The sequence below is a fragment of the Sinohyriopsis cumingii genome, unplaced genomic scaffold, assembly GCF_028554795.1.
Source record: "Sinohyriopsis cumingii isolate HCF-2022 unplaced genomic scaffold, ASM2855479v2 utg000792l, whole genome shotgun sequence".
NCBI classification, from domain to species: domain Eukaryota; kingdom Metazoa; phylum Mollusca; class Bivalvia; order Unionida; family Unionidae; genus Sinohyriopsis; species Sinohyriopsis cumingii.
Window position 1 is genome coordinate 354,171 of NW_028315931.1, and position 27,136 is coordinate 381,306.

Genomic DNA, 27,136 nt, shown 5'->3' on the forward strand with positions numbered 1-27,136 from the left:
ATACGTATGTCTGTACACGTGGTGGAACCACGAATGTAGACGTAGATAATACAAGGGTGTTGTGTGCTGTATGTGCGTATGTCTATACGTATGTCTGTGCATGTGGTGGATCCGTTTAGGGTGTGAGCGGCCGATAAATGTGTGAGCCAACCCATGGACTCCGTGAAACTGTGTGGTTCATGAGTTTATGAATCATACGACTATACATGTGTCACGAGGCATATGTTTGTTCCAACTGATGTTTAAACTGAGTAAATTTCAATTGCATGAGATTATTTTGAATCTTAGTTTTATTACTGGTAATTATGTGAATCTCGCTTATATTGCATAATATAGGAGATTATGTAAATCTCGCTTACATTGCCCCATATTATTTGAAACATAACTGAATTCCTTGAGATTATTTGAATCTTAATCGTATTCCGTACGTGAAATCATGTGAATCTCTCTTGCGTGCATATTATTAATTGAAACGTATTTACAGTCCATGAGGTTATTTGAATCCATCTTTCCATATATTCGTTTTTCAATTTGTGAATGTTTGTATGTTTGTGTGGAGTGATTGGATCAATCGTATGTTGAGAGCGTGAGAAAATCATTGTATTTATAATATATATATTTCATTTTATAAATTTCCATCGTCCATCACATTGTGTTTGCGTTATTCATTTAATCCAAAAAACACACTCGATTACAATTATGTTACAGTCATTATTTACTCTTCTGTGATACAATTCTTGAATAAAGACATTCACTTGAATTTATAGTGTATTCAATCCTTGTATCATATTACTGTAATTCAACAAAATACTGCTGACACATAAACACACTAAAATCTATTACAGGTATGTTATCGCCTTCAGTTTTCGGGATTTTTTCCGGACGTTTACTGAATTGTTTTAAGAACATAAAATTAATAGGACTTATGTAATTCTTGCATTATTTTCGGATTGAACTCGCAATACCGTAAGTTCTTTCTTCTCATTTTCACTTTGTCTTCTTGGAAATACATTTAAGTTTTACAAAGCTTGATATCTTTCACTCTTTTCTGTTTCTTATTTTAAGAGCATAGACTCGTAACAATTGTAAGATTTAACAAACGTTACCAGAACGGCTTTTCATTCTGACTGATGCCCATATGTGGTCAATCACTTTATCATTTACAATATTGCTGTGTAACGTATTTCGAAAATTATAGTTTTGTTCCTGTATTCTTCTGTCGGTGCTACTGAGATGTTTCACTTTTGTGTTAACTCCAGGAGAGTAGGATGTTGCATATCAGGAATACAACCAGCCAAATGACGACTCAAAATCATGGATGATGTATTCCTTTCATCAAAAAACATTTAATAATTGCATTTAACTAACTTCGTCGCCACAAAATGTACATTTATGAAAGATAAGCGGCCTCTGTCTGGTTTAATCAGCGCCCTTAACGCTCAACGCTCTTAACCTCAAAACTAATCTCTTTGCCACAATTTTTTAATTTAATATAGATAAATCATACATTTATACTCAAAGTAAAAAAAGATTGATTTCATAAAATTCCAATTATTTTCAAATAAATGTTTCTTCATTCGGTGTCCATGTGTTGGAGTTCATTTCTAGCGTCTTGGTGTACTGTAGATTGGTTAAAAATGGATGCACTTATGAGACGACTGAGACGAGGTCGTGTGCGCTTGTACTTTAAATTTGACTAAACAATACATTCTTTTTTCTAACTTTTATGAATCATAAAACAAAAGCTGATGCACAAACTGCTATAGTCATAGAATTATTTGAAGCCAGAAAGCAGCAAACTTAAATATGAATAGAAAAGTAAGTGTGTAAAACCTATCTGCCGGTGCAAGATATGTAGGACGTCTCAGTCCATTCTGCTAATAACAGTTGCCAATATCCTATATATAAAGAAAAATACTGAACCTACCACATGTAATAAGAATGTAACAACAGGTGCTTTGTAGAAAAGTAGGATCATCTCCTTCATTCTTTTGAAATATTTGACTAACATTGTTTCTTGCACAGTTTTCGTCACCTCTCTATTATCACTTCCTGAATCATCATTCGACTCATCTCTGATATCATCTTCTGAATCATCCCTCGTTTCCTCTCTGAAATCAGTTCCTATATCATCTTTTGTCTCCTGTCTAAAAGCAAATTAATTGTTTTCTTTGAAATTCATACTTTCATGAAAGTAAAACTGCAGTCTGCAAGGTCTCGAGTCAAAATATGTATACTGATCTGGGTCTATGCAGTCTGCCACTATTTATGAATAGCACAAACAATATAAACCATAGTATTATATGCTCATTGTTTTCTCCGTTAACTTTACATTGTCAGATTCGTGCAATATTACCCGATACTGAACTCGCATGCAAATACACATATTGCATTTACGTGCATAAAGGAACTAATTTCTATTGCAAACAAACAATGGACACAGACGCCATCACTTTTGATTTGTAAACAAATCATGTACACTCGCGTAATAGGTGCTTTACGTTGTGGTTCTTTAAATTTGTTTCAAAATGAAGTAAAGCAGATGTTTCGTGGACTGCCACATATCAGCTGCTTTGGGAAATTCCGCGTTACCTTTTTTGATACAATTTAAGTTAGGTATACTATAGACACAAGAATTGGTCCTTACAACTGACATACAAGTGACAAAACACATACTGTCTTCTTTAGCTGGTGACAAGAATGGCAAAACATATACTTACAGTTTTACATCCTGAATTTCATAAAAATGTACTTTCTTAGTTCTGGAAATCGTAATTACATGAGCCATGACATAGGTTCTCAATCGTGATTAAACATTTCGAAATTGTAAAGTACTTTCGAATATCAGTGCAATTAAATCCTCCTTATTGCCCTTAAAATGAAATCAGCATTAAATTCCAAAGCGTCTCTTTGATATTTGCAACTGAAAGACTTCATATTTTCCCCACATTATGATTTCAAACATTCAATGCCAGAAACAGAAACACATTTGCAGATGTCAACACGCTTCTCCCTGTTTCTTCAATCCGATGTATTTCACCTGGAATTGTCTCATATAAATCCAGCCTACAATCATCAAATTTTATAGAATCGAAAAAATACCAAAATCTATTCATTCCAGATCAAATGGAAAAGTTGTTGCAATGCGCATTCATTCACAATATGACTCCAAAATTCAATTTAAACTAGACACGCCATTTTCTTTCGAACGTTATGTCGAGCGCGCGGCTAAGTTCAAGTTTATATGGACAAAGTTATGCGTGCAGTAATAATGCTGTTGTTGTGTAATGATGAATCTACACTTGTGCATTTAGTTTGGAATACGGCATACATTCATTTACTTTGTTTCTCGTAGTGTATTTTGTTAATATAATTAAGCCTTAGATAGAATAAAAAAATGAGCATATAATAAAAATGTTACTGCATTTGTATGGGAAAATATGAAGTCGTTTTGTCGGATGGATATACTGCACTCCCAAGGTCGTACAGTATTTCCATTCGAAAATCTCGATCATAATTTCCCATACAAATGCAGTAATCAGATCAGAGTTATTGTATATGAGGCTGGCCTTGTCCTATGAGCGAATATGTATTTACAAATGATAATAATAAAAGTGATAATAATAATCATTATTATACATGTGTGTTTTATGTATGTATACTTGTATACATACATACATATATATATATATATATATATATATATATATATATATATATATATATATATGCAATAATGTGTCAAATGATGAATTGATGAATTATGCATTCAATTCCTTTATATTTTGTGTGACGTACAGATGTCTTTAACTTAAATATATAAATCTTCATAGAAAGTAAGCAATTAATATCTAAAACCAATATTACATTAACTTTAATCTATTAAAGTTGAGTATATTATATATAATCACTATGCTTAGAGTGGGGAACTTGACAATCAGAGCTAGTACGGGAAGATATGCACGCATCTGCTATGAGGAAAGATTGTGTCAAATTTGTAAAGTTAACATCGATAATGAATTTCATTGCATCAATACTTGTCCGCTATATGGAGAAATATGACGAAAATACTTGCTCACCTTTGGCTATAAAAATCAAACTTTTAATAAATGTAGGTCCTTTATATCCATAGATACTAGCAAAATTATGATAACTAATTTAGCAATGTTTAATATAAACGTTTTGAAGATTAGAGAAACCGTTTCATCAAAGACTCCTGGTACACAAGACTTTAGGTCAATCTCACAAATCTTGCACACAAGTTTTAGGTTTACCCTTAAATATGTCTGTTTGATTATTGTACAGTAGATACTTGTATCTCACCAATATCCGAAAATAACAATAATCATTACTTTCATGTATATTACTTGTTATAAATACGATGTTCGTTTGTTATTTACTATAACATATTTTTGTTCCGCATGATGTATGCATTTGTATCATAGTCCAATGGCCTATATAGCAAATAAACACTATTATTAGTAGAGTATTAAGAACTTACTTGTTAATTAAAAAACCCTACAATCGGATTGATTGCCAGCTCGTTGACATATATAAAGTGCATGAAGGTTCTAAATAATATTTACATACAATATGATAATCTGATTTTTAATTACTGTCAAAATCTGAGGATGGCTGCTACAAACCTTACATTAACGAAGCTTTTATGTCCCATCACTGTCTAATCAAAGTTCAATCATGACAACAGTAGATAATAATTATAGGCAAAACAAAACTTTAAACATTGACCATCTAACTAAAGTGTAAACAATTACTCTGACCTCTGATCTCTATGGCGTTAACCCTTTCTTTTCCTTTTATGCGTTCGTGCGCTAAGTTTGATTATGACCGTCTTGTATAATCGGCAGATATCGTCTTTTAAACACTATGTACATTAAGCTAACAAGAGATGGATAAGAAAATCTTCAAACTTGCATTCATTACTTCAACATTCTTTCACAAAAAGCAAAATAAATTAATTGCATTAATTTTAATGTAGTTACGTACCAAAACTTGGCTGAAGTTCAGTGTGCGACAAACAGATCATTTTGCAGTGATGGAAACTGCTAAATGTATAGATTCTTGAGTGCATTCCGAGTCGAAAAAGTTGTTGGTTAGTTGCTTTTACAAATTCGTATTCTCGCTGTTATTGTTGAAGTGTAAATTAGTTCTAGATAATCAGTGAATCAATGACTATTTTATTATTTCTTGTATGGGTAGATTAATCTTAGGTACAAAAGTGAACTTTACTTATTGACTGCATCAGTTCTCATGTTCTCGTCAATACACATTCAGACGATGCGTATTATCATTATCGTAGCAATTTTATTCACTTTTCTCTGAAAGCTAAAATGTGTTGGAACGTCATGGAAAGTTTATATGTCAGAGTAAACCTAATTATTAGCACCCTATCTTAGAAAAAAAGCAAACATCAATCTGCGTTCGGACGTTTTCTGGTTTATGAGAGTTACATCAATATCTACAATATGCCATTTTCAAGAATTAATCATTATGCTTAATTGTAGGATGGAAACGTACACCCTCTGGATCATAATTTTCTGCGAATTACTCGATACAGCCTCAGGTATGATTTTAAAGTTTGACTCTTACGTGGATTAGTCCTATCCTTTCCCTATGCATGATGGCTTTTTTTACTGACTTCTGATGCACCAGTACAATTACTTACGACTGAAGGGAAGGATGGCTTTGTTGTAAACTCACATTAGGACTAGATTCGTCTGTCGCTTGATCTTCCTAGAAATGTCAAGAAAAATAAGTAACCATTAAATTTGGGGTAATCTGCCTTTGTATAATAAAAGATTTGTTAATTGTGCGGCTTGATATATATATTACATTACGAAGCCATCAACTCATATAATATGCATACATATATATATATATGTGTGTGTGTGTGTGTGTGTTATTAGGATTGGCGGGTCAACGCTGTAAGGCTGAGAGGTAATGATCTAACACCGTGAGAAATGAATTTATTCCTCCAATTCATAACACTGAACTTCTGTGTGTTTCTTTTTATTGTATATCCCATTGCTACTCACGCGGTCTTTTATGATTTTTAATGGAAAAGAAATAGTCATGCATTTAGATTTGTATGCAAGATTTTGTGCAACATTCTGATAAACTCCATGCACAGAAACGAGGTTAGGCTAAGATATATACTGTTCAGTTGCGTCATCGGTTTGCCAGCACTTAAGACCTTAAGGATATTTTAAAGAAGGAACTTCTAAACAATATTGATTTACTCATTTATATTTTCTGCTTGAACAGTAGCAATATCTTAAATGTACCAAACATACGGTACCCTGAGTGCACCCGAGTAATACAAAGGTCTCAACAGAATTGTAAAAAAGACGTGTGATTAGGGTTTTTAACGTAGCTTTAACATATGTTCACTCATATCGCTACGATGTCTGCAATGTTGTAGTTTATAGTGATGTCTAGCACTGTGGCATCATGTATCACACATGTAACATGATGTCCCACCCTGTCACATTATCCTGACACCAGGCCGACAAGTCCTAACACTAACCTCTTAAAGTGAGGCAGCTGTTTTGTAACCTTTTTATAAGTTTTTGGTATGACTCGGCTGGGGATTGAACCACGATCTCCGAGGCGGACGCTCTAACCACTAGGCCACCTGAGCGGTCGAACTGTCAAACAACGTGATACGTCTACCTTTATGATACAATGTTTATCACTTTTATCCTCAGGTTTATTAAAAGAATTTGATTCGTCAATAATATTAATAGACAAATCGAAAGTTTATTTCACTATAACGTATTTTTAATATAATTAAAAAATCAGCAGACCACATGTGTGAAGCTGGTATTGTTGATAGTTTTCATTGTGAATGTATTGTCATCACTGATCTAGATGGGAACGAAATCAACGGGTGCACATTTCGTTTAATGTCTCTCCGCTTAGAGTCAGCAATTTGCGGTATTTACAAATTCATTTGAAAGTCAAATGCTGTAGCCGTAGTCACTGTCCTTTAATTATCTGTGTATAACTTTACCTTAGCTTTTAAAAGCGTCTAATTCATACAACAAACCATCCAATTTCATTAAAGTAATCAGGTATTCATCAATTTAAGTGTCTTATTAAACATGGTGTTCAATTTTCTGTGAAAGCGGAGGGATGTCTAACTATGTGGTTAATTTTACATGACTGCTTGTAAAAGAAAGTGTAACATCAACTCTCGTAGCACCGTCACCAGAGAACGTGATTTATTGCATTCGTCCAATTCAGCATAAGATATCGTTTCTTAAAAGCCGAAACGACATGTAACTGGGAAATGTAATAGCCATTATACTTTAGGACTAAGTTTTGCTTTCTATGTTAATGCAGGAATCGCTAGAATTGATTTATCAAATATGAATTAGGAATCGTAGAATGTGTTAATGAGTACGCATGAATGGGTCACGTATTGGTACTTGTGTGATTTTGTTTCGCATCAATCAGGTATGAATAAGATTTGCTACAAAAAATACTGTTCTCTTTCGTTTGTGTTCTTTTCATTGAGGGAAGTACAGTAGCACTGACTTTCATATAAGAATAAACAAAGAACACTGTGCAAACTGCAAAAAATAATAAAATGAATGATGTTAAACATTCCAATTAAATAGTGTTGACAAAAAAGTTAAGATCAGTTACACTAAATGTAATATTAAACTACTGTGGAACAAGGTTGTGAGGCATTGCCAATATGTTAATATTCTCTGCAGCTGATTTGTCATTATCTGTATTGCATCATGTTCATTAGAAGTATGAACTTGTTAACATTAGCTTAATTATCAACTTCCTCATTATCAGAAAATGGGCTCCTGAAGGAGATAACCATGCAGCTTAATCGGTGCTTCTCTCTGTCTATTCTACATTGAATAATAAAGTAATTTTTAATAAATGATATGTGAGTTGCAGGACTGTCAGCATTGTGTCTTGTTGGCAGAATTTCCAGGTTACCATATCAGATTTGCAGACACAATATTGAAGGTTACATAAAACATCATTTTCTTAATGTCTTGAGTATAGATTTGTATAAAAACAAAATTACTTTTATTCAGATTTCCAATTTATGGTTTATGGATGGGTTGTTCCCAAACAAGAATTGCCTGGTTCTTTATATTTGTAATCAGTAGCAGGCATAAAGACTACAAATATGTTACCTCGAGAAAACTGTTAGCTGGCATTTCCTGCTCAAAGTATGAAGTTGTAACATCACCATTACCTGGTTCACTATCGTTTTTCTCCTTAAATGTGACCCAGTGTGGAATTAGAGGGGGAATGATAATGCACATAAGCAGCTGAAATGAAATTGAAATGCCATATTTGATTATGTACAAATCATACCCAAATGAGGAAAATGTACACCATAATCTGATATCAGGCAGTACATCTCCAAAGACTGTTATGCCTCTTTCCTATTACATTTAGTTTATTTGAAACAACTACACAGACTCCGATCTTCCATGAAGCAGTACATCAGAAGATTAGGTTCTATATATTCACTCATAATGTCTTTCATTTATAACAAAACTAAATAAATCTTGAAATGCTCTCACATAGTTTAGATGTAGATTATTTTATATATGTTCGCTTGTAACCTAATTAAACGAAAATAAACAGTGTATCTTTTACATGTTTAATTGTGCAATCATTGTACTTAGTGGGGTTTAGCTTAACCCTCATTAGACATGACATGCAAATCTAATTTATGTTTTAGATATAATTACCTGTAGTATAATTACAGAATAAACCAGGGAGAGCATGCGATGAGTTTGGGTTGACCATCAGCCTAAAGAAAACTAACGTGATCGTTCAATGCGCGGACCCCCCAAGCATCGTCATCAACAACTACGAACTTGAGGTAGTCAGTCAATTTACGTACCTCGGCTCTACCATCACTAACAACTTCCTTGTCGATGCTGCGCTCAACAAGCAAATCAGAAAGGCATTAACAACTCTTTCTAGGTTGTCGCAGAGAGTGTGGAACAAGAGCATGCTGACTCTGAACACTAAGATCTCCGTGTCCCGTGCCAGCGTGCTAAGCTCTCTCATGTACGCCAGTGAAACTTGTACCATGCCTTCCTCACAAGAGAAAAGACCGAAAGCCTTTCCCATGCGATGCTTCCGACGCATACTCGAGATCACCTGGAGCGACTGAGTAACGAACAAAGAGGTGCTTGAACGTGTCAAGATTCCTAGCATGGTCACGCGCCTTCGCCAACGTCGCATCCGTTGGCTGGGCCATGTACGCCGTATGGATGACGCAAGGATCCCCAAAGGCCTTCTTTATTCGAAACTTGCCTCTGGCACAAGGTCGATCGGGCGGTGACATCCTGTTCATATATATATGGGGGATAATCGTATGTTTTTTTTTCTTCTATTTCCTCGCGTATGAAATTATAATTCAGGCATGTGTGCTTTCTATAATCGTTCATGAACAAACTTGGTAAATTCAGTAGCAATAACAGATGCAATATGTGTTTGTTCATCCAAAGGACGGTCTTGTTAATTTTAACTACCACGAAGGTTTACTCCAAAGGGTCTAATAATGCAAGCGTCAGCTTTTCTTGGATCTCTTGCTTTTATTATATTACCTTAAAGTGCAAAATGTTTCAGTGCTACCATCGCTATTGTTGTCATATTGACAACCGGTGGTGGACTAGCAACCGATGATGAACAAGTTGATCCATTGCAACTTTCAATAATTCAGATGTGTTTTCGCATTATATGACGTTGTATGACTTGTTTTAATTGATGCACGGTGGCATATTTACAAAAGGAAATTAATATAATTGTTTTACTTTTTGTACTCTATCAGAATGACAAACTGCAATCGCTTCAACTAGCTATTATTCAATTTATTTCTGTATATGTTTGGCCATTCACAGGTGGTTATGCAATCACGGGTCTTGAGTATTTATACAGTCACAAGTATCACTGCCAATCTTTGATTTCCCGCGTGATATGTTCACAAACAGATCCACGTGGTCGGCAAGGTTGATTATATGATTGACTTAAATGTCACATCTAAGACATAGATATGGTTAAGCACTGTGGCCAGTACGTAACACCTGCAAATGTGTTTTACAGTATTCATAATGACATATTCTGCCGCATAGCTCAAATGTTTCGTAGAATACACGTTTGCATTTGGTGCGTTCCAATGTCATTGGACTTTTCACATATGTTTGATTTTATTAAATCACATCACGGAACTCATCTATACAGAAAGTTTTCTCATTATGTTCAACATCCTAGATACTCTTTTATGTCTTCATCAGCATCAAAAGATACAATAATACGAGGCTATGCCTATATAGAACTTTACAGAATACATTACGCGAAATTTTTAATCAGGCTTCCTCAAATAAATGGGCTTCTTCTTTTCGGAATCAACATATAACGTTGCAAACGTAAGCGTACATTCATTCCAACATATCATCTACCAGCATAACTTAAGAGATTCATCACTGAGTATTACACTGAGTATTACACCTACTCATACACGAATAGACTTCGTTCCTATGAAAGCAATAACATCAAAAATATATTGTATCGTTGTAAATTGTTCAATCGTTTGTGCTTCATCACTTTTAATCGTAGCTTCTGAATTTTGGTTTCAGTGTTTGCTTCGTTCCTCTTCTGCCCCGTTTTTCCACAATTTCATCGATATCGCAAAGATCGGTGAGTTCGGATTAAATGTTAATATTATTACGCCAAAACATATGTATAATTGATTTGGTCTTATATATCTTCATTATTGCTCGTATATTCAATGCTTCTACCATCAGAAATTTAATTTATGTAGCAAACCTCGCATGCATAAGATATACCAGGGGATTCACTCGACTGCATAGACGATATTTTTTGATTGAACTATATTAAATAAACCTCTTTTCTGCTTAAAAGATTGGTCTTCCTTATTCTGTTTCAGTCCGAAAATAATTCTTAAGATAACCAATCTTGTTGTGTCTTTCTACGGAAGTCTCTGGAAACGAATATAACAGCTCTTTTGGCCTCTTCGTTAAATCTGTATGATGCATTCCAACGAAACTTCGATTTAAGTTTGGGTTTTTTTGTTACATGTTTTACAAGTCATTCCTCGGCTTCTCAACCGAACTAATACTCAAATCCATAGTAAGGGATATTTAACACCTTAGGAAATGGCTGAAGCTCCTGCGGTTAAAAGCTCATCATGAACGTCCTGAAAACACTCGGCTCGACTAACGAAAACATTCCTCATAGTGCACGTGAATATCATAATTTGTTGTTTTACATGGACTGGCATCAAAACGAGAACGTTGGTTTGCATATTTCGCAACAAGCATGTCGGACGTAGTACCCGAGCTTTTAGTTTTCATTGAAACACTTGGTGTTAATCAAACAACCCTTTCAGTGGCATGCATTTTATTAAACGTATATCACCAGCTGGTGCTAATTTCAGATGCTGTGCTGTGATTCATTCCAACAAGAGCCTGTGTATGGAGGTGCAAGTGGCCAATTGATACACGAAGTTAATGGCGTCTTAGTGATAATCAGCTGAGAAATATTCGTAATGCAGTAAAGGTCAATTGTGGGATGACATCGAAACTTTCAAGAACATAATTGATTGGAGATATCGCCGTGCGGTTGACCCATATACAAGTCACTCAACATAATGTGGCCAAACACAATAACACCTCGGTTACGTTACACTTGTCTAAGTCAGTGGTGAAATAAATGCAACAGTAACAAACTTTGCTATTAGCGACTCCAATGGTTGCACAGATAAGACATTAGGTAATGTCGATATTGCACCGTGCTGGTGTGCATCTGACCAGGTATGCCACCAGATGGGATTAGACAACGTTCACTAGTCCTGATGATGTTGACATGGATCCAGGTGAGCTTGTTATTTTTGAAGATCAGACTAATAAATATAAGCGTTTGATTTTGACATTTAAGTAAGTATTGTCAGGTGAAAAGACGGTGTCGCAACGAACATGGCTGAAATGACTGAAAACAGCGGAAACAGAGACGCTGGTGTGTTAATTTCGTATATCAAAGGGTATGTTGATTATACGAATCTTACAACAAAACAATACGTAGATGAAAAGATCGCCAAAGTGTAACATGTTCAAGGGATGCATCTACAAGCATACTAACCAGCGAAGGAAAGGATGAAAAACTTGGTATGACCGATGACCGAATTATTTTCAGTTCTGAATTGGATGGCTTCCTAGCTCCTAAACATTATATCTTAAAGGCGAACGAGTTTTAGATTTAGCATTATATATATATATATGTAATGTATCCTGACTGCGGTGATGAGGGTTTGGACTTTACAAAGTGACTGATGACCTAACAAAAGCAATTTTGTTCCACTTTTTGACGAATATCTGTTTAAACAAAGAGTTATTAGACTGTCTTGTACACTCAAGTATAATATTGTTAAAGGTCAAGTATATAACATCCGTTGGGATCAAGATTATATAAAACTTCCAACTTGAGTAATCGCATTAATACGCGAAAATATTCCATCGTTGACTGCCACACCAGGTGAGACAATCATCAAGGGTTGTTTTTACAGCTCATCAAGTTTCCTGTTTCCAACGAATATATACAAACTAATATTAACTCAGTTGAAACAGAAAAAAAAAAATCTCGACTGTTATTCAGAAAGACGTTCTTGTCCGTGTAACAGTATTTGGACGAAGATGATAACGAACGTTTCAAACATAATGCAATGGTGCAAACATCATATTAATAATGGCCGTAATGTTAGGCCCCTAGACCGTAAACCGTAGAATTGTTGAAAATTGGAACGTAGCAAGATATTAAAATCCATATTTTCTCATTTATCCTTTTTCAATTGTCTGCAAGAGAAGCGACAAAAGACACATGTTGGATCTTATTTTCCATGCGTTTCAAATGTCATTACAAATGCAACCTGCACAGTCACTGCAAGCATTTAATGTAATGTATTATGTGCACAAAAGGCACATCGTATGAAGGTTCTCTGAAACATTCTATTCCTTACGCTTGATGTAACACGATGTCGTTTTATAGCTCCAGTGGTACTGCAACAAATAACTAATGATATAAAGTTAACACAATTCAATATATTTGGACATTTTGAACAAAGAAATGACCCTGTTCACATCATGCAGACCTGAGATCAGAAATGTATTTGTACAATACACATATTCTACTACATCGCATATAAAAGTTACCTAAGCATATTCCTTTACCATGGTTTGACAGATGGATGCATGGCCAGGTTTAATACTACGTGCCATACCAACGGTTAAGTATGCATACAACTATACAAACATTCTGCAATCTGTACAAGTGTTCCCCTGCAACATGCAACGAAACCAGTGTTGGTTCTGAGTGAACGGTAGGACAATCTAAACTTGTTTTGACATTTGAAAATATGCGTCCTATAGCTTACCACACCCATGAAGAATAATGATGCGAATTCACGTCTCTCATACAGTAATTACAATGGAGACACTACTGTTATGTGTACTTCATTTAATTGTTTGCCTGTTTGCTTTTATTTATTTTTTATTTTATTACATATTATTGTAATGTAATATTGTTTGGTTGAATTGACCTTGTCCAAAATTGACTTTATGTCTGCTTGACCTAACTGACTTATTTTTATTTTTTTAAATTTAATTTACGTAAGCAACTAATAACAGTTTCATTATTCTATATTTGTATGAGCCTATTATCAGGTTTTTTTATTCAGGTAAACAAAGAAGGAGTAAATATGTCAATTACGGTCAGGGTTTTGAAGATTACTAAGTGAATTTTGTAGACCATTCTGTTGTAAATAACCAAGGTTCATTAGATCATTCTAGAAGGTTTCGTTCCATTAGGGAATGGTTGGTTTCAGAAAATGCAAATTGTGACCAAACATCAAGCTGAGAACTATATTATCTTGTGACTGCGATGATTTTACCAGTCGTGCTTTAACATCTAGCACTTTAAGTTGCGTTGTGTTGTGACCACTTTTGGCTGCATTTTTATTTTCTTCAAATTAATGAATTCAGGTGATTATTTTCTCTGAAAATACAAATATGATGTGATAAAATTCTTGGATTCACTGGAATTTATGCTGAATGCAAACCTGGAATAATATCTCTGTGATTCAACAAGAGACTGTTGATAAATCAGTACTTCTTGGGGCATAACAGACACGTCATCGCCTTCAATTTTGGATCACTTCGGAACTTGAACTGAGTTTCATTCAGGACCTTTTATTACTAGGCCTTGTGTCATTAATTGTTGGGTTATTTTGGATTTAATTCGCAATACCGTAAGTTCATTTTTCTTATTTTTCACTTTGTGTTCTCTGGAAATACATTATTTGTTAAATTGTACTAAGATTGTTGTCTTCTTTCTTTTTTATACTTATTTTAAGAGCAGAGACTCGTAACACTACTTGTATCTGAATCGTGGCTTATTTTAATGAAAAGTCGTAACTATGAACAGCAATTTTAATATGTATTATTCAAAGTAAGGCCTTATAATAAAAGATTATAGTTTTTGTATTGTGAATATTTCAAAATGCATGGAGCTCGTCGCATTTAAGTTTACCAAACTAGGCAAATGTCCAGTGATTCACGATATAATTATCCATAATTAATGATGGCAATGCCGTTGTTTGTTTTAAAGTAATAAATGTTTATTGCTATCTGCTTACTACAGTAACATATCGCCTACTTACCATCTATCTGTAGACCGACATCACATTCTATTCATAACATCTCTCCTTTAACATTATACAACCATAGTCAAAGTTGTGCAAATAGTGATTGTCTAACAGACCAACTATCGATGTTCTTGAAGACAATGGAAAACACTAAATGACATGTTTAGTTTAAATCTCGTATTATATCTGACAACTTGGTGAAGTGATAACAATAGCCTGCCTGATCTTTGGGAACATGACCAATGTATATTGTCTCTTCACCCCTTGTTAAAGTTTACATAAACATGTGTGGCTTTTACTAACCTTCAGAATGCCATTCTCCTGTGTCATCCCTCCCATCCAGATATTGTTGAAGACTTCCTGGCATGCAGTCGCACAGATGAATGCTTGATTTTCTGTTTTCATGGCAATTAAAATACAAGATGCTTCATTCCATTCCAATAAATCACCAATCAATAGGTCATGTGCATAGTTTTCATTTGTTCTATAGCAACGTTCCAAAACCCCAGTTGCTAAATCCATGAACACACTGTAAATATAAAGTTAGACTGTAAAAATCACTCACATTTTAAATTGTGTTATAAAAAATTAAGCTTTAATAATAATGAATTAAATACATATGTTGTTCGACCTGTTAGATATGTGTCCACAATAAAGGAAACCTTTCATCAATTGTATGCAACTCAGGAGTTCTTGGTTTTATATACAAATGTACATGTCAAACACGAGCTATCACTCAATGACAATTTAATTTCAAAAAGTAACATTTCAAACTTGAGTTAATTTTCCCCAACATCCACACAAGCAGATACTCTTTTCATCTACTGGGAACTTAAAACATTGGTAACCATGTAAAGACTCTGTGTATAATACGATGGGGCTTAATAACAATTAAGAAAACGTATTCTTGAAAGAAGTAACTTCTGTTCGAATTTGAGTTGGAACAAATGAAAACGCTACAGCAAACCATCATGTGCATGACAGTAAACCATCATCTGCAATGCATGTATGGGCCGACACAAACTATGTACATACTAGCACCAGAGTTTAAATCAACGACTGCAGAGAGTAAGAGCAAGACTTCAATACCAATAGTTTTTTTACACTGCCCTGAAGTCCCAAACAAAATCAACGTGGACTCCAATCGTTAAAATCGGAAGGGAAGGGACCCTATTTATATATGGCCGTAAGTAGAGACATAAATAACAAGATATCGAAAAACTTGATTTACTTTTCCATCTTCACTGCTAGTGATGTTATATAAGTTAATAAGCAAACCTCTCATGATTAAAATGTTTAGAAGCTAAGGGACATGTACTCCAAATGCATTATGATAATCCCATTCTCGGCGTGAGGTATCGTTCTTTTATAAAACTTCCCTGATCAAAATACACTAGGAGTACAACCACCACCTTACATAATCTGCCCTCCTAAGCTAACTATTGGGTGCCATTAGGACAAATGTTATATCCCCTTGGTATAGAGATTGTCAAAATATCATCCATATTGCCTTTCACTACTAAATCGGACGTGCACTCTGCTAGGTTTAATGTAATTGCTGGGAACCTGAAATTAACATTTGTTTAATAATGCTTACATCTCCAGGTAAATAGTATACAATAAACGTCCCTGAATGTGACATACCAGACTGATATGCTGCAACGGTGCTATGAGGTATGTGTTCTTCTCCATTTGGTTGGCAAATTTTAATCATAATTCTAAGAGGATAGATGTTCTATGCCATTAAGATTCTCCCCAATTGCATATATTGTACCTCATGTATACCGAAACTTGGATCGCTAGCTGCAGCAGGCAGTGATTTGGGTTTCCGCTGGTCCAATACATATATTTTACATAGCATAGATGACATAAGTTAGTATCGTTAGGTACTGCATTAATAAGTCCCAGCAGACAAAGAAATTCTTGCGCAGAGATCTTTAGCAAGGAAATAAAATGTTTTTCTTATACTGTTACAGATCGTGATGCATCGTAGATTAATTGAAATGATTATATATATATATATATATATATATATATATATATATATATATATATATATATATATAATGTGAGTTTCCAGATATAGATAAATAAAACCTCATGAAGTTAATACTAATACGTTGTCACAGTTGTACTGCAAGAAAACAAGAAGCAAAGAAACAAGTCTTGCTAATTAGGATACACAGTGATACGGTTTAAAATTTACAACCCATCCGAAGAAAGGTGAAAATGTAGCATCTGCCATAAGACATGCTCTGACAGTGTTGGAAATCCTCGTCAAATGTAATCCAAAGTATTCCATATCCTTCGAATATATTCTTGCATTACTGCAGAAGACGAATATGTACAAATTCCCAGACAATGCAGGCAGTCTAAACGTGAAGATTAATGTGCAATAAGATACAACCGTGAACTACAGCATACACTCAGAAACTTTCATTTTAATTTGGATATCAGTATGTTGTCCTCTAGTACGTATTTACTATGACTAAACTAATGCGGAAAGTCAGAAAATCAGCATATAGAATGTTTAGCAGTCTCTCCAATACGTTTTATCGTCTTTTCGAGAAAATGAGACCACAGAAAGGATTCTATCTTTGCCTCTTCGCCTGTCAGATTTTTATGCAATACTCATCGCAACTGTTTTAAAATAAAGAACTTCCTGAAAGAAGAGCCATGCAGTCTCGCACAATTTCAAACCAAACTGTTGAAGAAGTTTACTGAAATGTACCGTTGTTGTTGCACATCCACTGGCGTTGTGAAGATCGCCTTAAGTTCAAGAGTAAGAGGTCGTTTTAACAAACTGTAACCGTTCATACGTATATTATTTCATTATTAATATGCCCAAAATCTATCTATCTGATATATGGTCATCCAGCCTCGCTCAAATAATGATTGGTAATACGGTCATTACAGTAGTATCAAACCGAGCTTAGGTATTAGAATGCCACTGTCATATTTCACATATCCCCACACATCAGAGAGCGGAACGATATGATGTTATTAATCAAATATAATACGTAGCCGATCAATAATGCAGCATCAACCATGGCACAAATGCATACACTAATTTTACCACCTTAAATTTTTACACTAATCCGAGCACATGGGTATTGAGGATTAAGTTTAAATCTCAGCTAACTGAAATAGTTGATTTAAGTGTAACAATTAATAGCCCCACTGACATAAAAACTAATGGGATAAAAATGCATTCGTTTTTGGCATTTTGTTTTCTAGATGACGGCAACCAATTGGATCACAAGTTATGCTTATAATATAACTATAACTACTACGCACCGGTTAAAACGTAGAGTACAAAAGCAATTTGACATTAGCATAATATACAAAGGAACTCTTTTTCTGCAAACAGTTTGACCAACTCGTACAATCGGCTGTCAAACAAAACCACTGAAAAAAGTCCCACGTATTACACGTGTTTAAGAAGTAAGATAGTGCAAATGACGTAAGAAAACCAATTTACTAGAACTGTACTTTAGTTAGAAACCAAACACGTCCAAGATCTGTATGATATAACTATGCATTCGATGCATATAAACTGATTAGTGTCGTGGCAAACGAACTCGTACAGATGTAAGATCACCTCACTCATTTTCCCATATGAAAATTATCTCTGACATTATTCAGTTTCTGCGTGATATGACTTTATACGATATGTATCCTCTCACTATTTTAAAAGATCTAGCTTAAAGAGTATGAACTATTTCAGCCAGACTTTTTATTACTAGGTGTAATTTTTGTCTATCATGGACTGTCCTGTGATCTATGTGGTACGGGTTTAGCTGTGAATGCAAAATTAATGCAAGCATAGATGTAGCTTCCAGGATGGTAACCAGCTAAGACAGCAAAAGAATTCACTGATTAATATGTGCAGAAGCTAACATGTCAGATTGCGGAAGACTTATCAGAATTTGATTTGTCTTCCAACAGCAGAAATTCAAGCTCAGAAAGTCAGGCAATTGGGAAAATTTTAAGAACAAATAACATAATTGTATGGAAATCATCTTCAAAACTATATATCAAACTACATGATAATTTTCATTTGTTGATCTTAAATGAATTTTTTAATGATCTTGTCAACAACAACCTTGTGTCAAATAAACCAAGGTCCAATAAGTTCTAAATACGCAAAGATCTGTACATATGAAGCGTACAATGCTACTCCGGGTCATAAACATATAAATACAAATACAACTACATTATTATTATTATTATTATTATTATTATTATTATTATTATTATTATTATTATCTCCCTATTTCAAGTAGTTTTTTGCTTTAATGTGTGTAGCGACAAAGCATTTAACAATGCGCAAAAAAAATCCCTAATTGTAATGACATATGTAATATGGATTGCTTACATCCCTTATAAAAAAAAACAATTTGTCTATTTCAATTGTTATATGTTTAGTCTTACTAACACGGTTTCTATGCAAACAAAGCAAAGTCAAATATCCTTGAAACGTTTTACAAATCTTTGTGATGGATGAAAATTTAAATATATCATCCATATATCAACACAAATTTGCCAAACATACCACAAGGGTAAGGCGGTAGTGACATACAGATACACAAGCAGATATATCCATATCAAGATTAACCCATTATATAAACTGGAAGCATAAAAATGTCCTCAAAGTAAATACAAAGCTTAATTGATATGAAGCCATAGATTTTACAACCATTTATGTCTGACAAATCTTGCTAATGGTTGTTGCCACACTTATTGATGAGCTTGAAAATGGCTAACAACCCCAAGCCTTATATCAAAGATCCGGAAGCGATTTCCTTACCTGCTTTCATTTTTGAGCGAAAAACCTTAAGGACCCCTTTATAAAACAAAGAATTGCTACTGCATAAGATATAATCCTGGGAATGAACATTAGTTTGTTTAGGAGGTGATTTGGTTTTGTACCAGCTATAAGAAGATACGCCTGGTTCCTTGGAATTGTACGGATTGCTACTCTTGTCTGAAAACCAGTCTGTGATTTGATTTATTTTAATATACTTTTGGACAGAAAATGAGGGAGGGACACTCAATCAGCTTTTCACCGAGTGATTAACCTTAATGGCTTGCGTTGTTATAGGATTTGGAGGGCATTCCAAACACAGAAACAACTGATAAATGCAAAGTTTGAAACTAGTCACCATCGTCTCCATTCTGAGTTGGAATAGTGTGGGTCTTCAGGATATACTGGTGACGATTGTGAGACAGTTGTGCGGACAGCGCGGTTCGAATAAGCCTTGTCACCGAAGTACTGTTGCAGTTGAATCTATAATAACAAAGTCTAATCAGGGATTGATACTGAACGCCCCGATTAGCCTGCGTATGGTACGTGTGTCCAGTTTAACTGATCCACGTTCAGTAGTGTACAGATGCTAGACAGTCTAGTCGGCAGATGGGTCAGCATCATACAGTTTCACGATATTTCATAGATGACCATTAACATCTAAAATAAACCCCATTGCTCCTTATAAGTTTGAAGACAATGTTGAGAAGTTTTGGCAGCCTCATGTCCAGTAGCCAGGTTAGGCCTTAGCAAACGTGGGGCTCAAATTGAATAGTTTGGGTGGGGGGGCCCCTGGGCTTTACGAGCAGCGCACTCTGTTAATACATGAAAATAAACCTTTAAACAAACATGCTTATATGATATTTAACTTCAAAGTCCTTTTTTAAAATTACTTCTCTCTAACTTTCTCTCTCTCTCTCTCTCTCTCTCTCTCTCTCTATATATATATATATATATATATATATATATATATATATATATATATATATATATATATATATATATATATAATTTACTAAAGATCGGGGTCCCTGTCAGCTCAGGGCCCGACTCGGTGAAATCGGTTGTCTTGGGGGTTACGCGCCACACTCACCTACACTTCAATATTTTCTGTTAAGGCATACTTATAAAACAAAAAATCTTTGCCCAGAGTTTAGGAATCGTGTCAGCACCTCCTGATACTTATTATAATTTACGACAGAAACGGTACGACAGATTGAGAAACAAAACCCGTGATTACATATAACAGAAATATCTGTAAGCAGCAGTATTGACTCTCTGCACAGACGTGTTTGAAAATAAAATATAAATCAGCATTGATTAGTGTTGCAAAACTGCATGTTTGCCAATGCCACACTAAAATCAGGCAAGAATGTAGAATAAACAACAAAAGTCACAGTCCCAACAATTACATCTTTTGTTAAATATTGTACGCTCTGAAAATGATCTCTGTGATATATATACATTTTCCCAACCCAGAATTATCAATCCGCTCATGATATACGGGCTGTATTTTCACGCTTTACTCAATTCGCAGCTTGATGTGATCATGCTAACTATGTAAATTTAATGTAAATATGTCTCCAAATTAATCTAAATGTTGAACCCTTTTTTAATCGATGTAGCAATGCGTATAGTTATCAACTTAGCACACAATGGATACAATCCACGCAACTCGACATTTTTAAGTAAACATACATAAAGATTTCACTGGTCAAGGCGAAAGGTTTGTATTGTCACTTGTGGCTTCAACACTCGTGTTAAACACTTGTTACTCAAACAAATGTGGATATCTTCTATGTATATTTTTTTTAAATCATGTGATAACAAATATTATTCCAACATAATCAGTTGAATGATAAAGAAAATACTGATTTTTCACACATGAACATGTATGCTCCTGAAACAGTTATTAATTTTCTGTAGTTTTCTTTCGAAATCAAGTGTAGATGTTAAAATGAATCTTACCGACTGTTTGCTTCAATTTCCTCTTTAATCGTAAGCTTTACATCATTAAGTTTTTTCGACATCGAGGAGTATAAAGCATGTGCAAGTAGAGCAGCAGCCATTGAATCCTGTAAAATATATGATGAAGGTACAAATTTGCAGGATGTCTTGGAAATTTTCACATTTTCTATACTGACACAAGAACCAAAGAATCTTGAAAATGATCTTCTGGATTAGCATGCTGTAAGTGTACAACTGTAGAATAAAAACGATAGCGAATACGCTGTGTATGCTTGGTTGTCAGACATCCATCCATCAACTAATATACAGACGTTTGTCAAGACATTGGAATAATGTTTCTGTCTTTCTGATGTGAGTATTTATACTTTATTTTCAATCTTCTCAGTTGTAACTCAAATGTGTTAGGGCTGAAACATATTAAACAATAATATTTATATTTATTGAATATATTTACTTTTGACATTGAGCGAAATTGAATACATGACTTTGTTAGTCTTGAATAATTATTGTCAGAACTGACAGACAGATGATGCCAAAATACTTAAGACTTTAAATGAACAACAAAGACACCAGTGTTCATTGATATTGTGCAAATGGTTTTCATAACCTGACAGTTGACTATATCACTTGTAGGAATATGCTTATATTTTTAAAAGAATCCACCAAATTTGATATAATGTGAATTTTGTTCAGTTAACTATCGACTAATACTGGTCCTATCCTTGCTTTTTTATTATTCTTAGTAACAACACACATACTTGAATGACGACCTGAATCTTTTCAACAAAATGTAATGAGTTTCAAGGTTTAGTCAGGTTATGTGAGCTTGATTCTCGAAAGCTGTCATTGGCAGATGAATCTATTTTTTAATTCCAGCTGTGATTTATTGCTGGGATAGAGGTTAATGTGAACTTTGGACAAGTTATGTCCAGTTCTTTTGGAAAAGATGTCTTATTGAATTTTAGTAAAAACAGTCAGACATAATCACTCATAATCATCGCTTGAATAAACAGTACAAGAATTGCTGCCAAGAATGATCAGTACCTAAATTGTTTTCGAAAGAATATATACAGACTGTATACGCAGGTACGCTTAAACAATATTATAGAATGATTAAAAGAGAAGATTATGTTTTTCCTAAGTGAAACTGTCTTTCTAATACCATTTGATTTTCTTGCACATATTGCTATTTCGCGTTGATCTTCGCTTATATTTGCATAACTTAACCATGTTTACTTGTACAGCGAATGAAACCAAGACAGAAAGAAAGGCAGATATGCAGACATTATTCGACATGGTAGGCATTAAAATACATTTTCATGGGCTGGTGACCACAGACCTTAACTCAAATTCCACACGTGTTTTCCCACATGCTCAAAATTGCCCAAAGTTTTACTATCAATTGTCAGAAAGCATTGAAATAGTTGTAATTCAAATAAAAAAGATAAAAACAACATTACTTTAATCTGACTTGTGCTCACAAAATGTTTCACGCAAAGCAGCGTTTCCACGTGCATTGGATGAGCAATGTTCATTAGCAATTGAAGGCTGTCTCGCTTCATAACTTTCGGTTCATACTTTTGATTGTGTTCATATTTTTGTTGCATATTATATTTAACATGTGTTGCATTACACTAATGTAAGCATGTTGGAAGAATTAAGTTGAGTATTATTCATTAAATATTAACTTGAAACATTTTAAATGGTGCAGTCGTAACTAAACGAGACCATATAAATAGCAGAAATTACTTTAACATTTCCACTGAAATAAATCTTTTTGTGTTTTATTTTTATCTCAGTAAAAGTTGGCCTATCTTGAACAAGAATCAAAAGACATCATGGACCACATTTTGACGTCATTATTACGTATAAAGTCCAACATTCTACCTAAGCTCTCCAGCTTACAACAATAAAGTAATTATTGAAAACTTGTTGTGTATATATATACTAGTTATTTCTTAGAGATGCACTGCTACACATTTTTCAGAATGTTCTTTTGTTATTCAGTGAATGAGAGAGAGAGAGAGAGACAGTGAGCATTGGATTTGTGCACAGTGGTAATCTCAGTTAAGATATAGGAAATCCCTCGGATTAGTAAAAACATTGTTGAGCAAAAATATGTAATGCATAAGTTGATCAAATAATGGCTTTCGTTTCAAATGTTTGAAGTGTTACAAACCTAAAGTAATAACACACATTTTCAAATAATATATATATATATATATATATATATATATATATATATATATATATATATATATATATATATATATATATATATATAATTATTTATTTATTATACGCTCATTTTTTCAACGTTAACGTTACATTGTTATAATCGTTCAGTATTAACCGATACTCAACTCGTGCGACAATACACATAGAGTATTCGCGTGCATAAAGGTAATACTTTCTATTATAAACAAACAATGGACGCAGACGCCGGCACATTTGATTGGTACACAAATCATGTTCACTCGCGTAAAAGGCTCGTTACATTGTGGTTGTTCGAATTTGTTTCTGAATGAACTAAAACAGATGTTTCGTGGACAGTCACATACCAGCTGTTTTGGCTCATTCCGCGCTGATAGAATGTTATGGATTTAGGGTAGTTACAGTATATAACATACGCAAGATGTCCTTACAAATAACATACAAGTGACAAGTCATATATTCTCTTCATTAGCTGGTGATAAGAATGGCAAAATAAAATATACTTACAGTTTTACATCCTGAATTTCCACAAAATGTATTTTCTTAATTCTGCAAATCCGAATTACATGAGCTATATCATAGGTTTTCAATCTCGATTACTCGTTTCGAAATTGTTCTATAATTTCGATGAGAAGTGCAATTGCATCCCCCTTACTGCACTCAAAATGAAATAAGTATTAAATTCCATAGCGTTCTTTTGATAATTGCAATTGAAAGACTTCATATTTTTCCCACATTATTATTTCAAATATTCAATGACAGAAACAGAAACACATTTGCAGATGTCAACACGCTTCTGCCTAGCTTCTTCAATCTCATATATTTCATGTGGAATCGTCATATACAAATCCAGTCAATAATCACGAAATTTCTTAGAATCGAGAAAAATACCAATATCTAGATCAAATGGAAAAGTTGTTGCAATGCACATTCATTCACAATATGACTCCAAATTTCAATTTTAAATAGACACGCCGTTTTCTTTCGAAAGTTATGTCGAGCGCGCGGCTAAGTTCAAATTTATCTGGGCGGAGTTATGTGACCAGTAATAATGTTGATTTGTGTAATGATGAATATGCGCTTGTGTATTTAGCTTGGAATGCGGCATGCATTCATTTACGTTGTTTCTTGAAGAGTGTTTTGTTTATATACTTAAACCTTAGGTAAAATTAAAAAATGAGCATATAATAAAAAGGATACTGCATTTGTATGGGAAAATATGAAGTCTTTTGTCGGAAGGATATACTGCACTCCCAAGGTCGTGCAGTATTCCATCCCAAAACTCGTTCATATGTTCCCATAAAAATGCAATAACCTATAAATACAGTGCAAATAGCCCCACCCCAAAGAAAGTTAGATCTTAATGAATTGTCTCTTCCTGTAGTTGACTCATTTGACATTTGCTAACAGATACTTTGAATCTCATCCGCCACCACACTTTATAAATTAGTAGAAAACATGAATTTCAGTTTCGTTATTTTTTATGTGGCTACATCATTTAACATTATTTAATAAAAAGTTAATGTCTGGATATGTATTGATTTGATCATATTCCTCGAAATATAAGCATCGCTATAAACAAATTACCTGTTGAGATTCATCGTAGTAGTGCTTTTTTCTATTTTGCCGATAAAGCAGACAAAATAGCACTTTTTGTAATCAAAGATCGTTTCCTGATAAAACAGATACTGTATGCCTAATGCTTTGTCCAGACACTCTTGGTTCGACTCTAAAATACAGAGACTCCGTCAAGTATACATTTATTTGCCATTTTCTCCGCATGGACTTGGTGTCTGAACCTTTTAAACTGTGAGGCAAGTCAAAGTGTGATTTTTAATGTACAAAGTATTCATCAGGCCTGCATAATGATTTTCCTTCATTTAGCGAACGCTGTTATGACGGTATTGGGTTGGGGAGGAGAAGGAATAAGAATTTTTTATCGAATATAGAATAATAATTTTCTCTTTAAAATTGCTAGATGAACTACTGCCAACAGTTCCCTGAGATAGTGCGGTAAGAGAGTACGCTTTATATGCTCGTATTCTGGTTTCCCTTTGTAATCATATTTTATTCATGACTAAAGACTAACCAAATCTGATTTTGTCCAGGATATCTCTATCACATCTCAGTATCATCTTTGCCTAAGACGATACGCCAATTCTGTTTCACAACAATTCGGTGGATATGGAAGATCCACAACGTATCAAACATTTGAACAGAGATTTATAGATAATTATGTTCAACAATGCACTTATAACAAGACCTCATGAGAAACTACAGACGACTGTTCCTAATGCAATGAAGATATTCATTATGTCTATCAGTAGTTAGGACACTGGGCTGCATCCGGTCCAGAACGGCAAAGAAAAGAATCCTCAAATTTCAGAAATACAGGAAATGCCAATCGATATCGTTGTCAAGGAAACAGACAATGGTCTACCAGTGTACCAACAATGCGATAAAAGGGAATAAATTACATTTTCAGGAGAAGAAAAAGAAGATGTACAGAAGAGCCTATTCCAGAAAAAATTTAAAGCATAACAAGCATATGAAACTGAAGATCCTTATGCAAGAATGTATGCATTAGTAAAATTGAACTTTTGATATGTGCCTTGATATTTCATTTGGAGTTTGATACAAGAGAATATCCTTACGATAACAAAATCCTTTTATGTATTTATGATTTGCTTTAGTATTTTTGTGATATTCAAGCACACCGTTACCGCCAAATATTGATCTACCAAGCAAAATTAGATGCGCCACGTACAATGGAGAAGGTCAATGAACTTAAGTTCTGGCAATCTTTAAATTCAAAGCCAAAAATCCCACTACCTTATAGCATTAACATGCTATCTTCACGCCAAATTCTGACTTATTGTGACATGAAACGTAACTCTTGCCAATCATTATAGCTAACATCTCACTCTCATGTTAAATCCAGGCTGACAAAAATGTATAACACAATACATTGACATTTAGATAAACATGGTCATTAAATCAAGGATGGCAAAATCGACATGCGTAAAATTTTAACGACGTGAAGAACAAGTTGTATGGTTCCAAAATGACGTAGTATTAGATTTCCGGTAGAAGCTACAATGGACCATAGTATTAAAATCATACACATCCCATAATGACCAACCTTCCCTTATTTTGAATTTCCAAATTGACCCCATAACAGTCAACAATGTTATAGCTATTAACTAATTATACTATCGCTGTAATCCAGAAGAGCTCATTAATAATGATTAATAATGATTGATTCTCAGGGGTCGCATGCTGACGGCATAGCTTCATGTTAATTTGCCATTGACTCTATAATGCCCCCAACAAGAGGTACGATACAGGCATATATCCTATCTTCAGACATGCTTTGCTGAGCTTTTTGTTATTTTGTGATAATAATCAAAATTTCCCATTCT

The 27,136-nt window shown here is 34.2% G+C and overlaps 1 protein-coding gene across 1 annotated transcript in view; it reads right to left on the reverse strand.

Annotated features, from left to right (window-relative positions):
- LOC149773238 (transient receptor potential cation channel subfamily M member-like 2) overlaps nucleotides 1-27,136 on the reverse strand; it is a 63,204-nt gene that overhangs the window by 32,621 nt on the left and 3,447 nt on the right. Inside the window, exons 4-8 of the mRNA XM_089946563.1 lie at nucleotides 21,501-21,607; nucleotides 15,029-15,254; nucleotides 8,184-8,321; nucleotides 5,687-5,754; nucleotides 1,928-2,147 (exon numbers count right to left, since the gene is read on the reverse strand). Of these exons, the coding sequence (XP_089802689.1) occupies nucleotides 1,928-2,147; nucleotides 5,687-5,754; nucleotides 8,184-8,321; nucleotides 15,029-15,254; nucleotides 21,501-21,607 (759 nt within the window). The remainder of the gene's footprint in view (nucleotides 1-1,927; nucleotides 2,148-5,686; nucleotides 5,755-8,183; nucleotides 8,322-15,028; nucleotides 15,255-21,500; nucleotides 21,608-27,136) is intronic.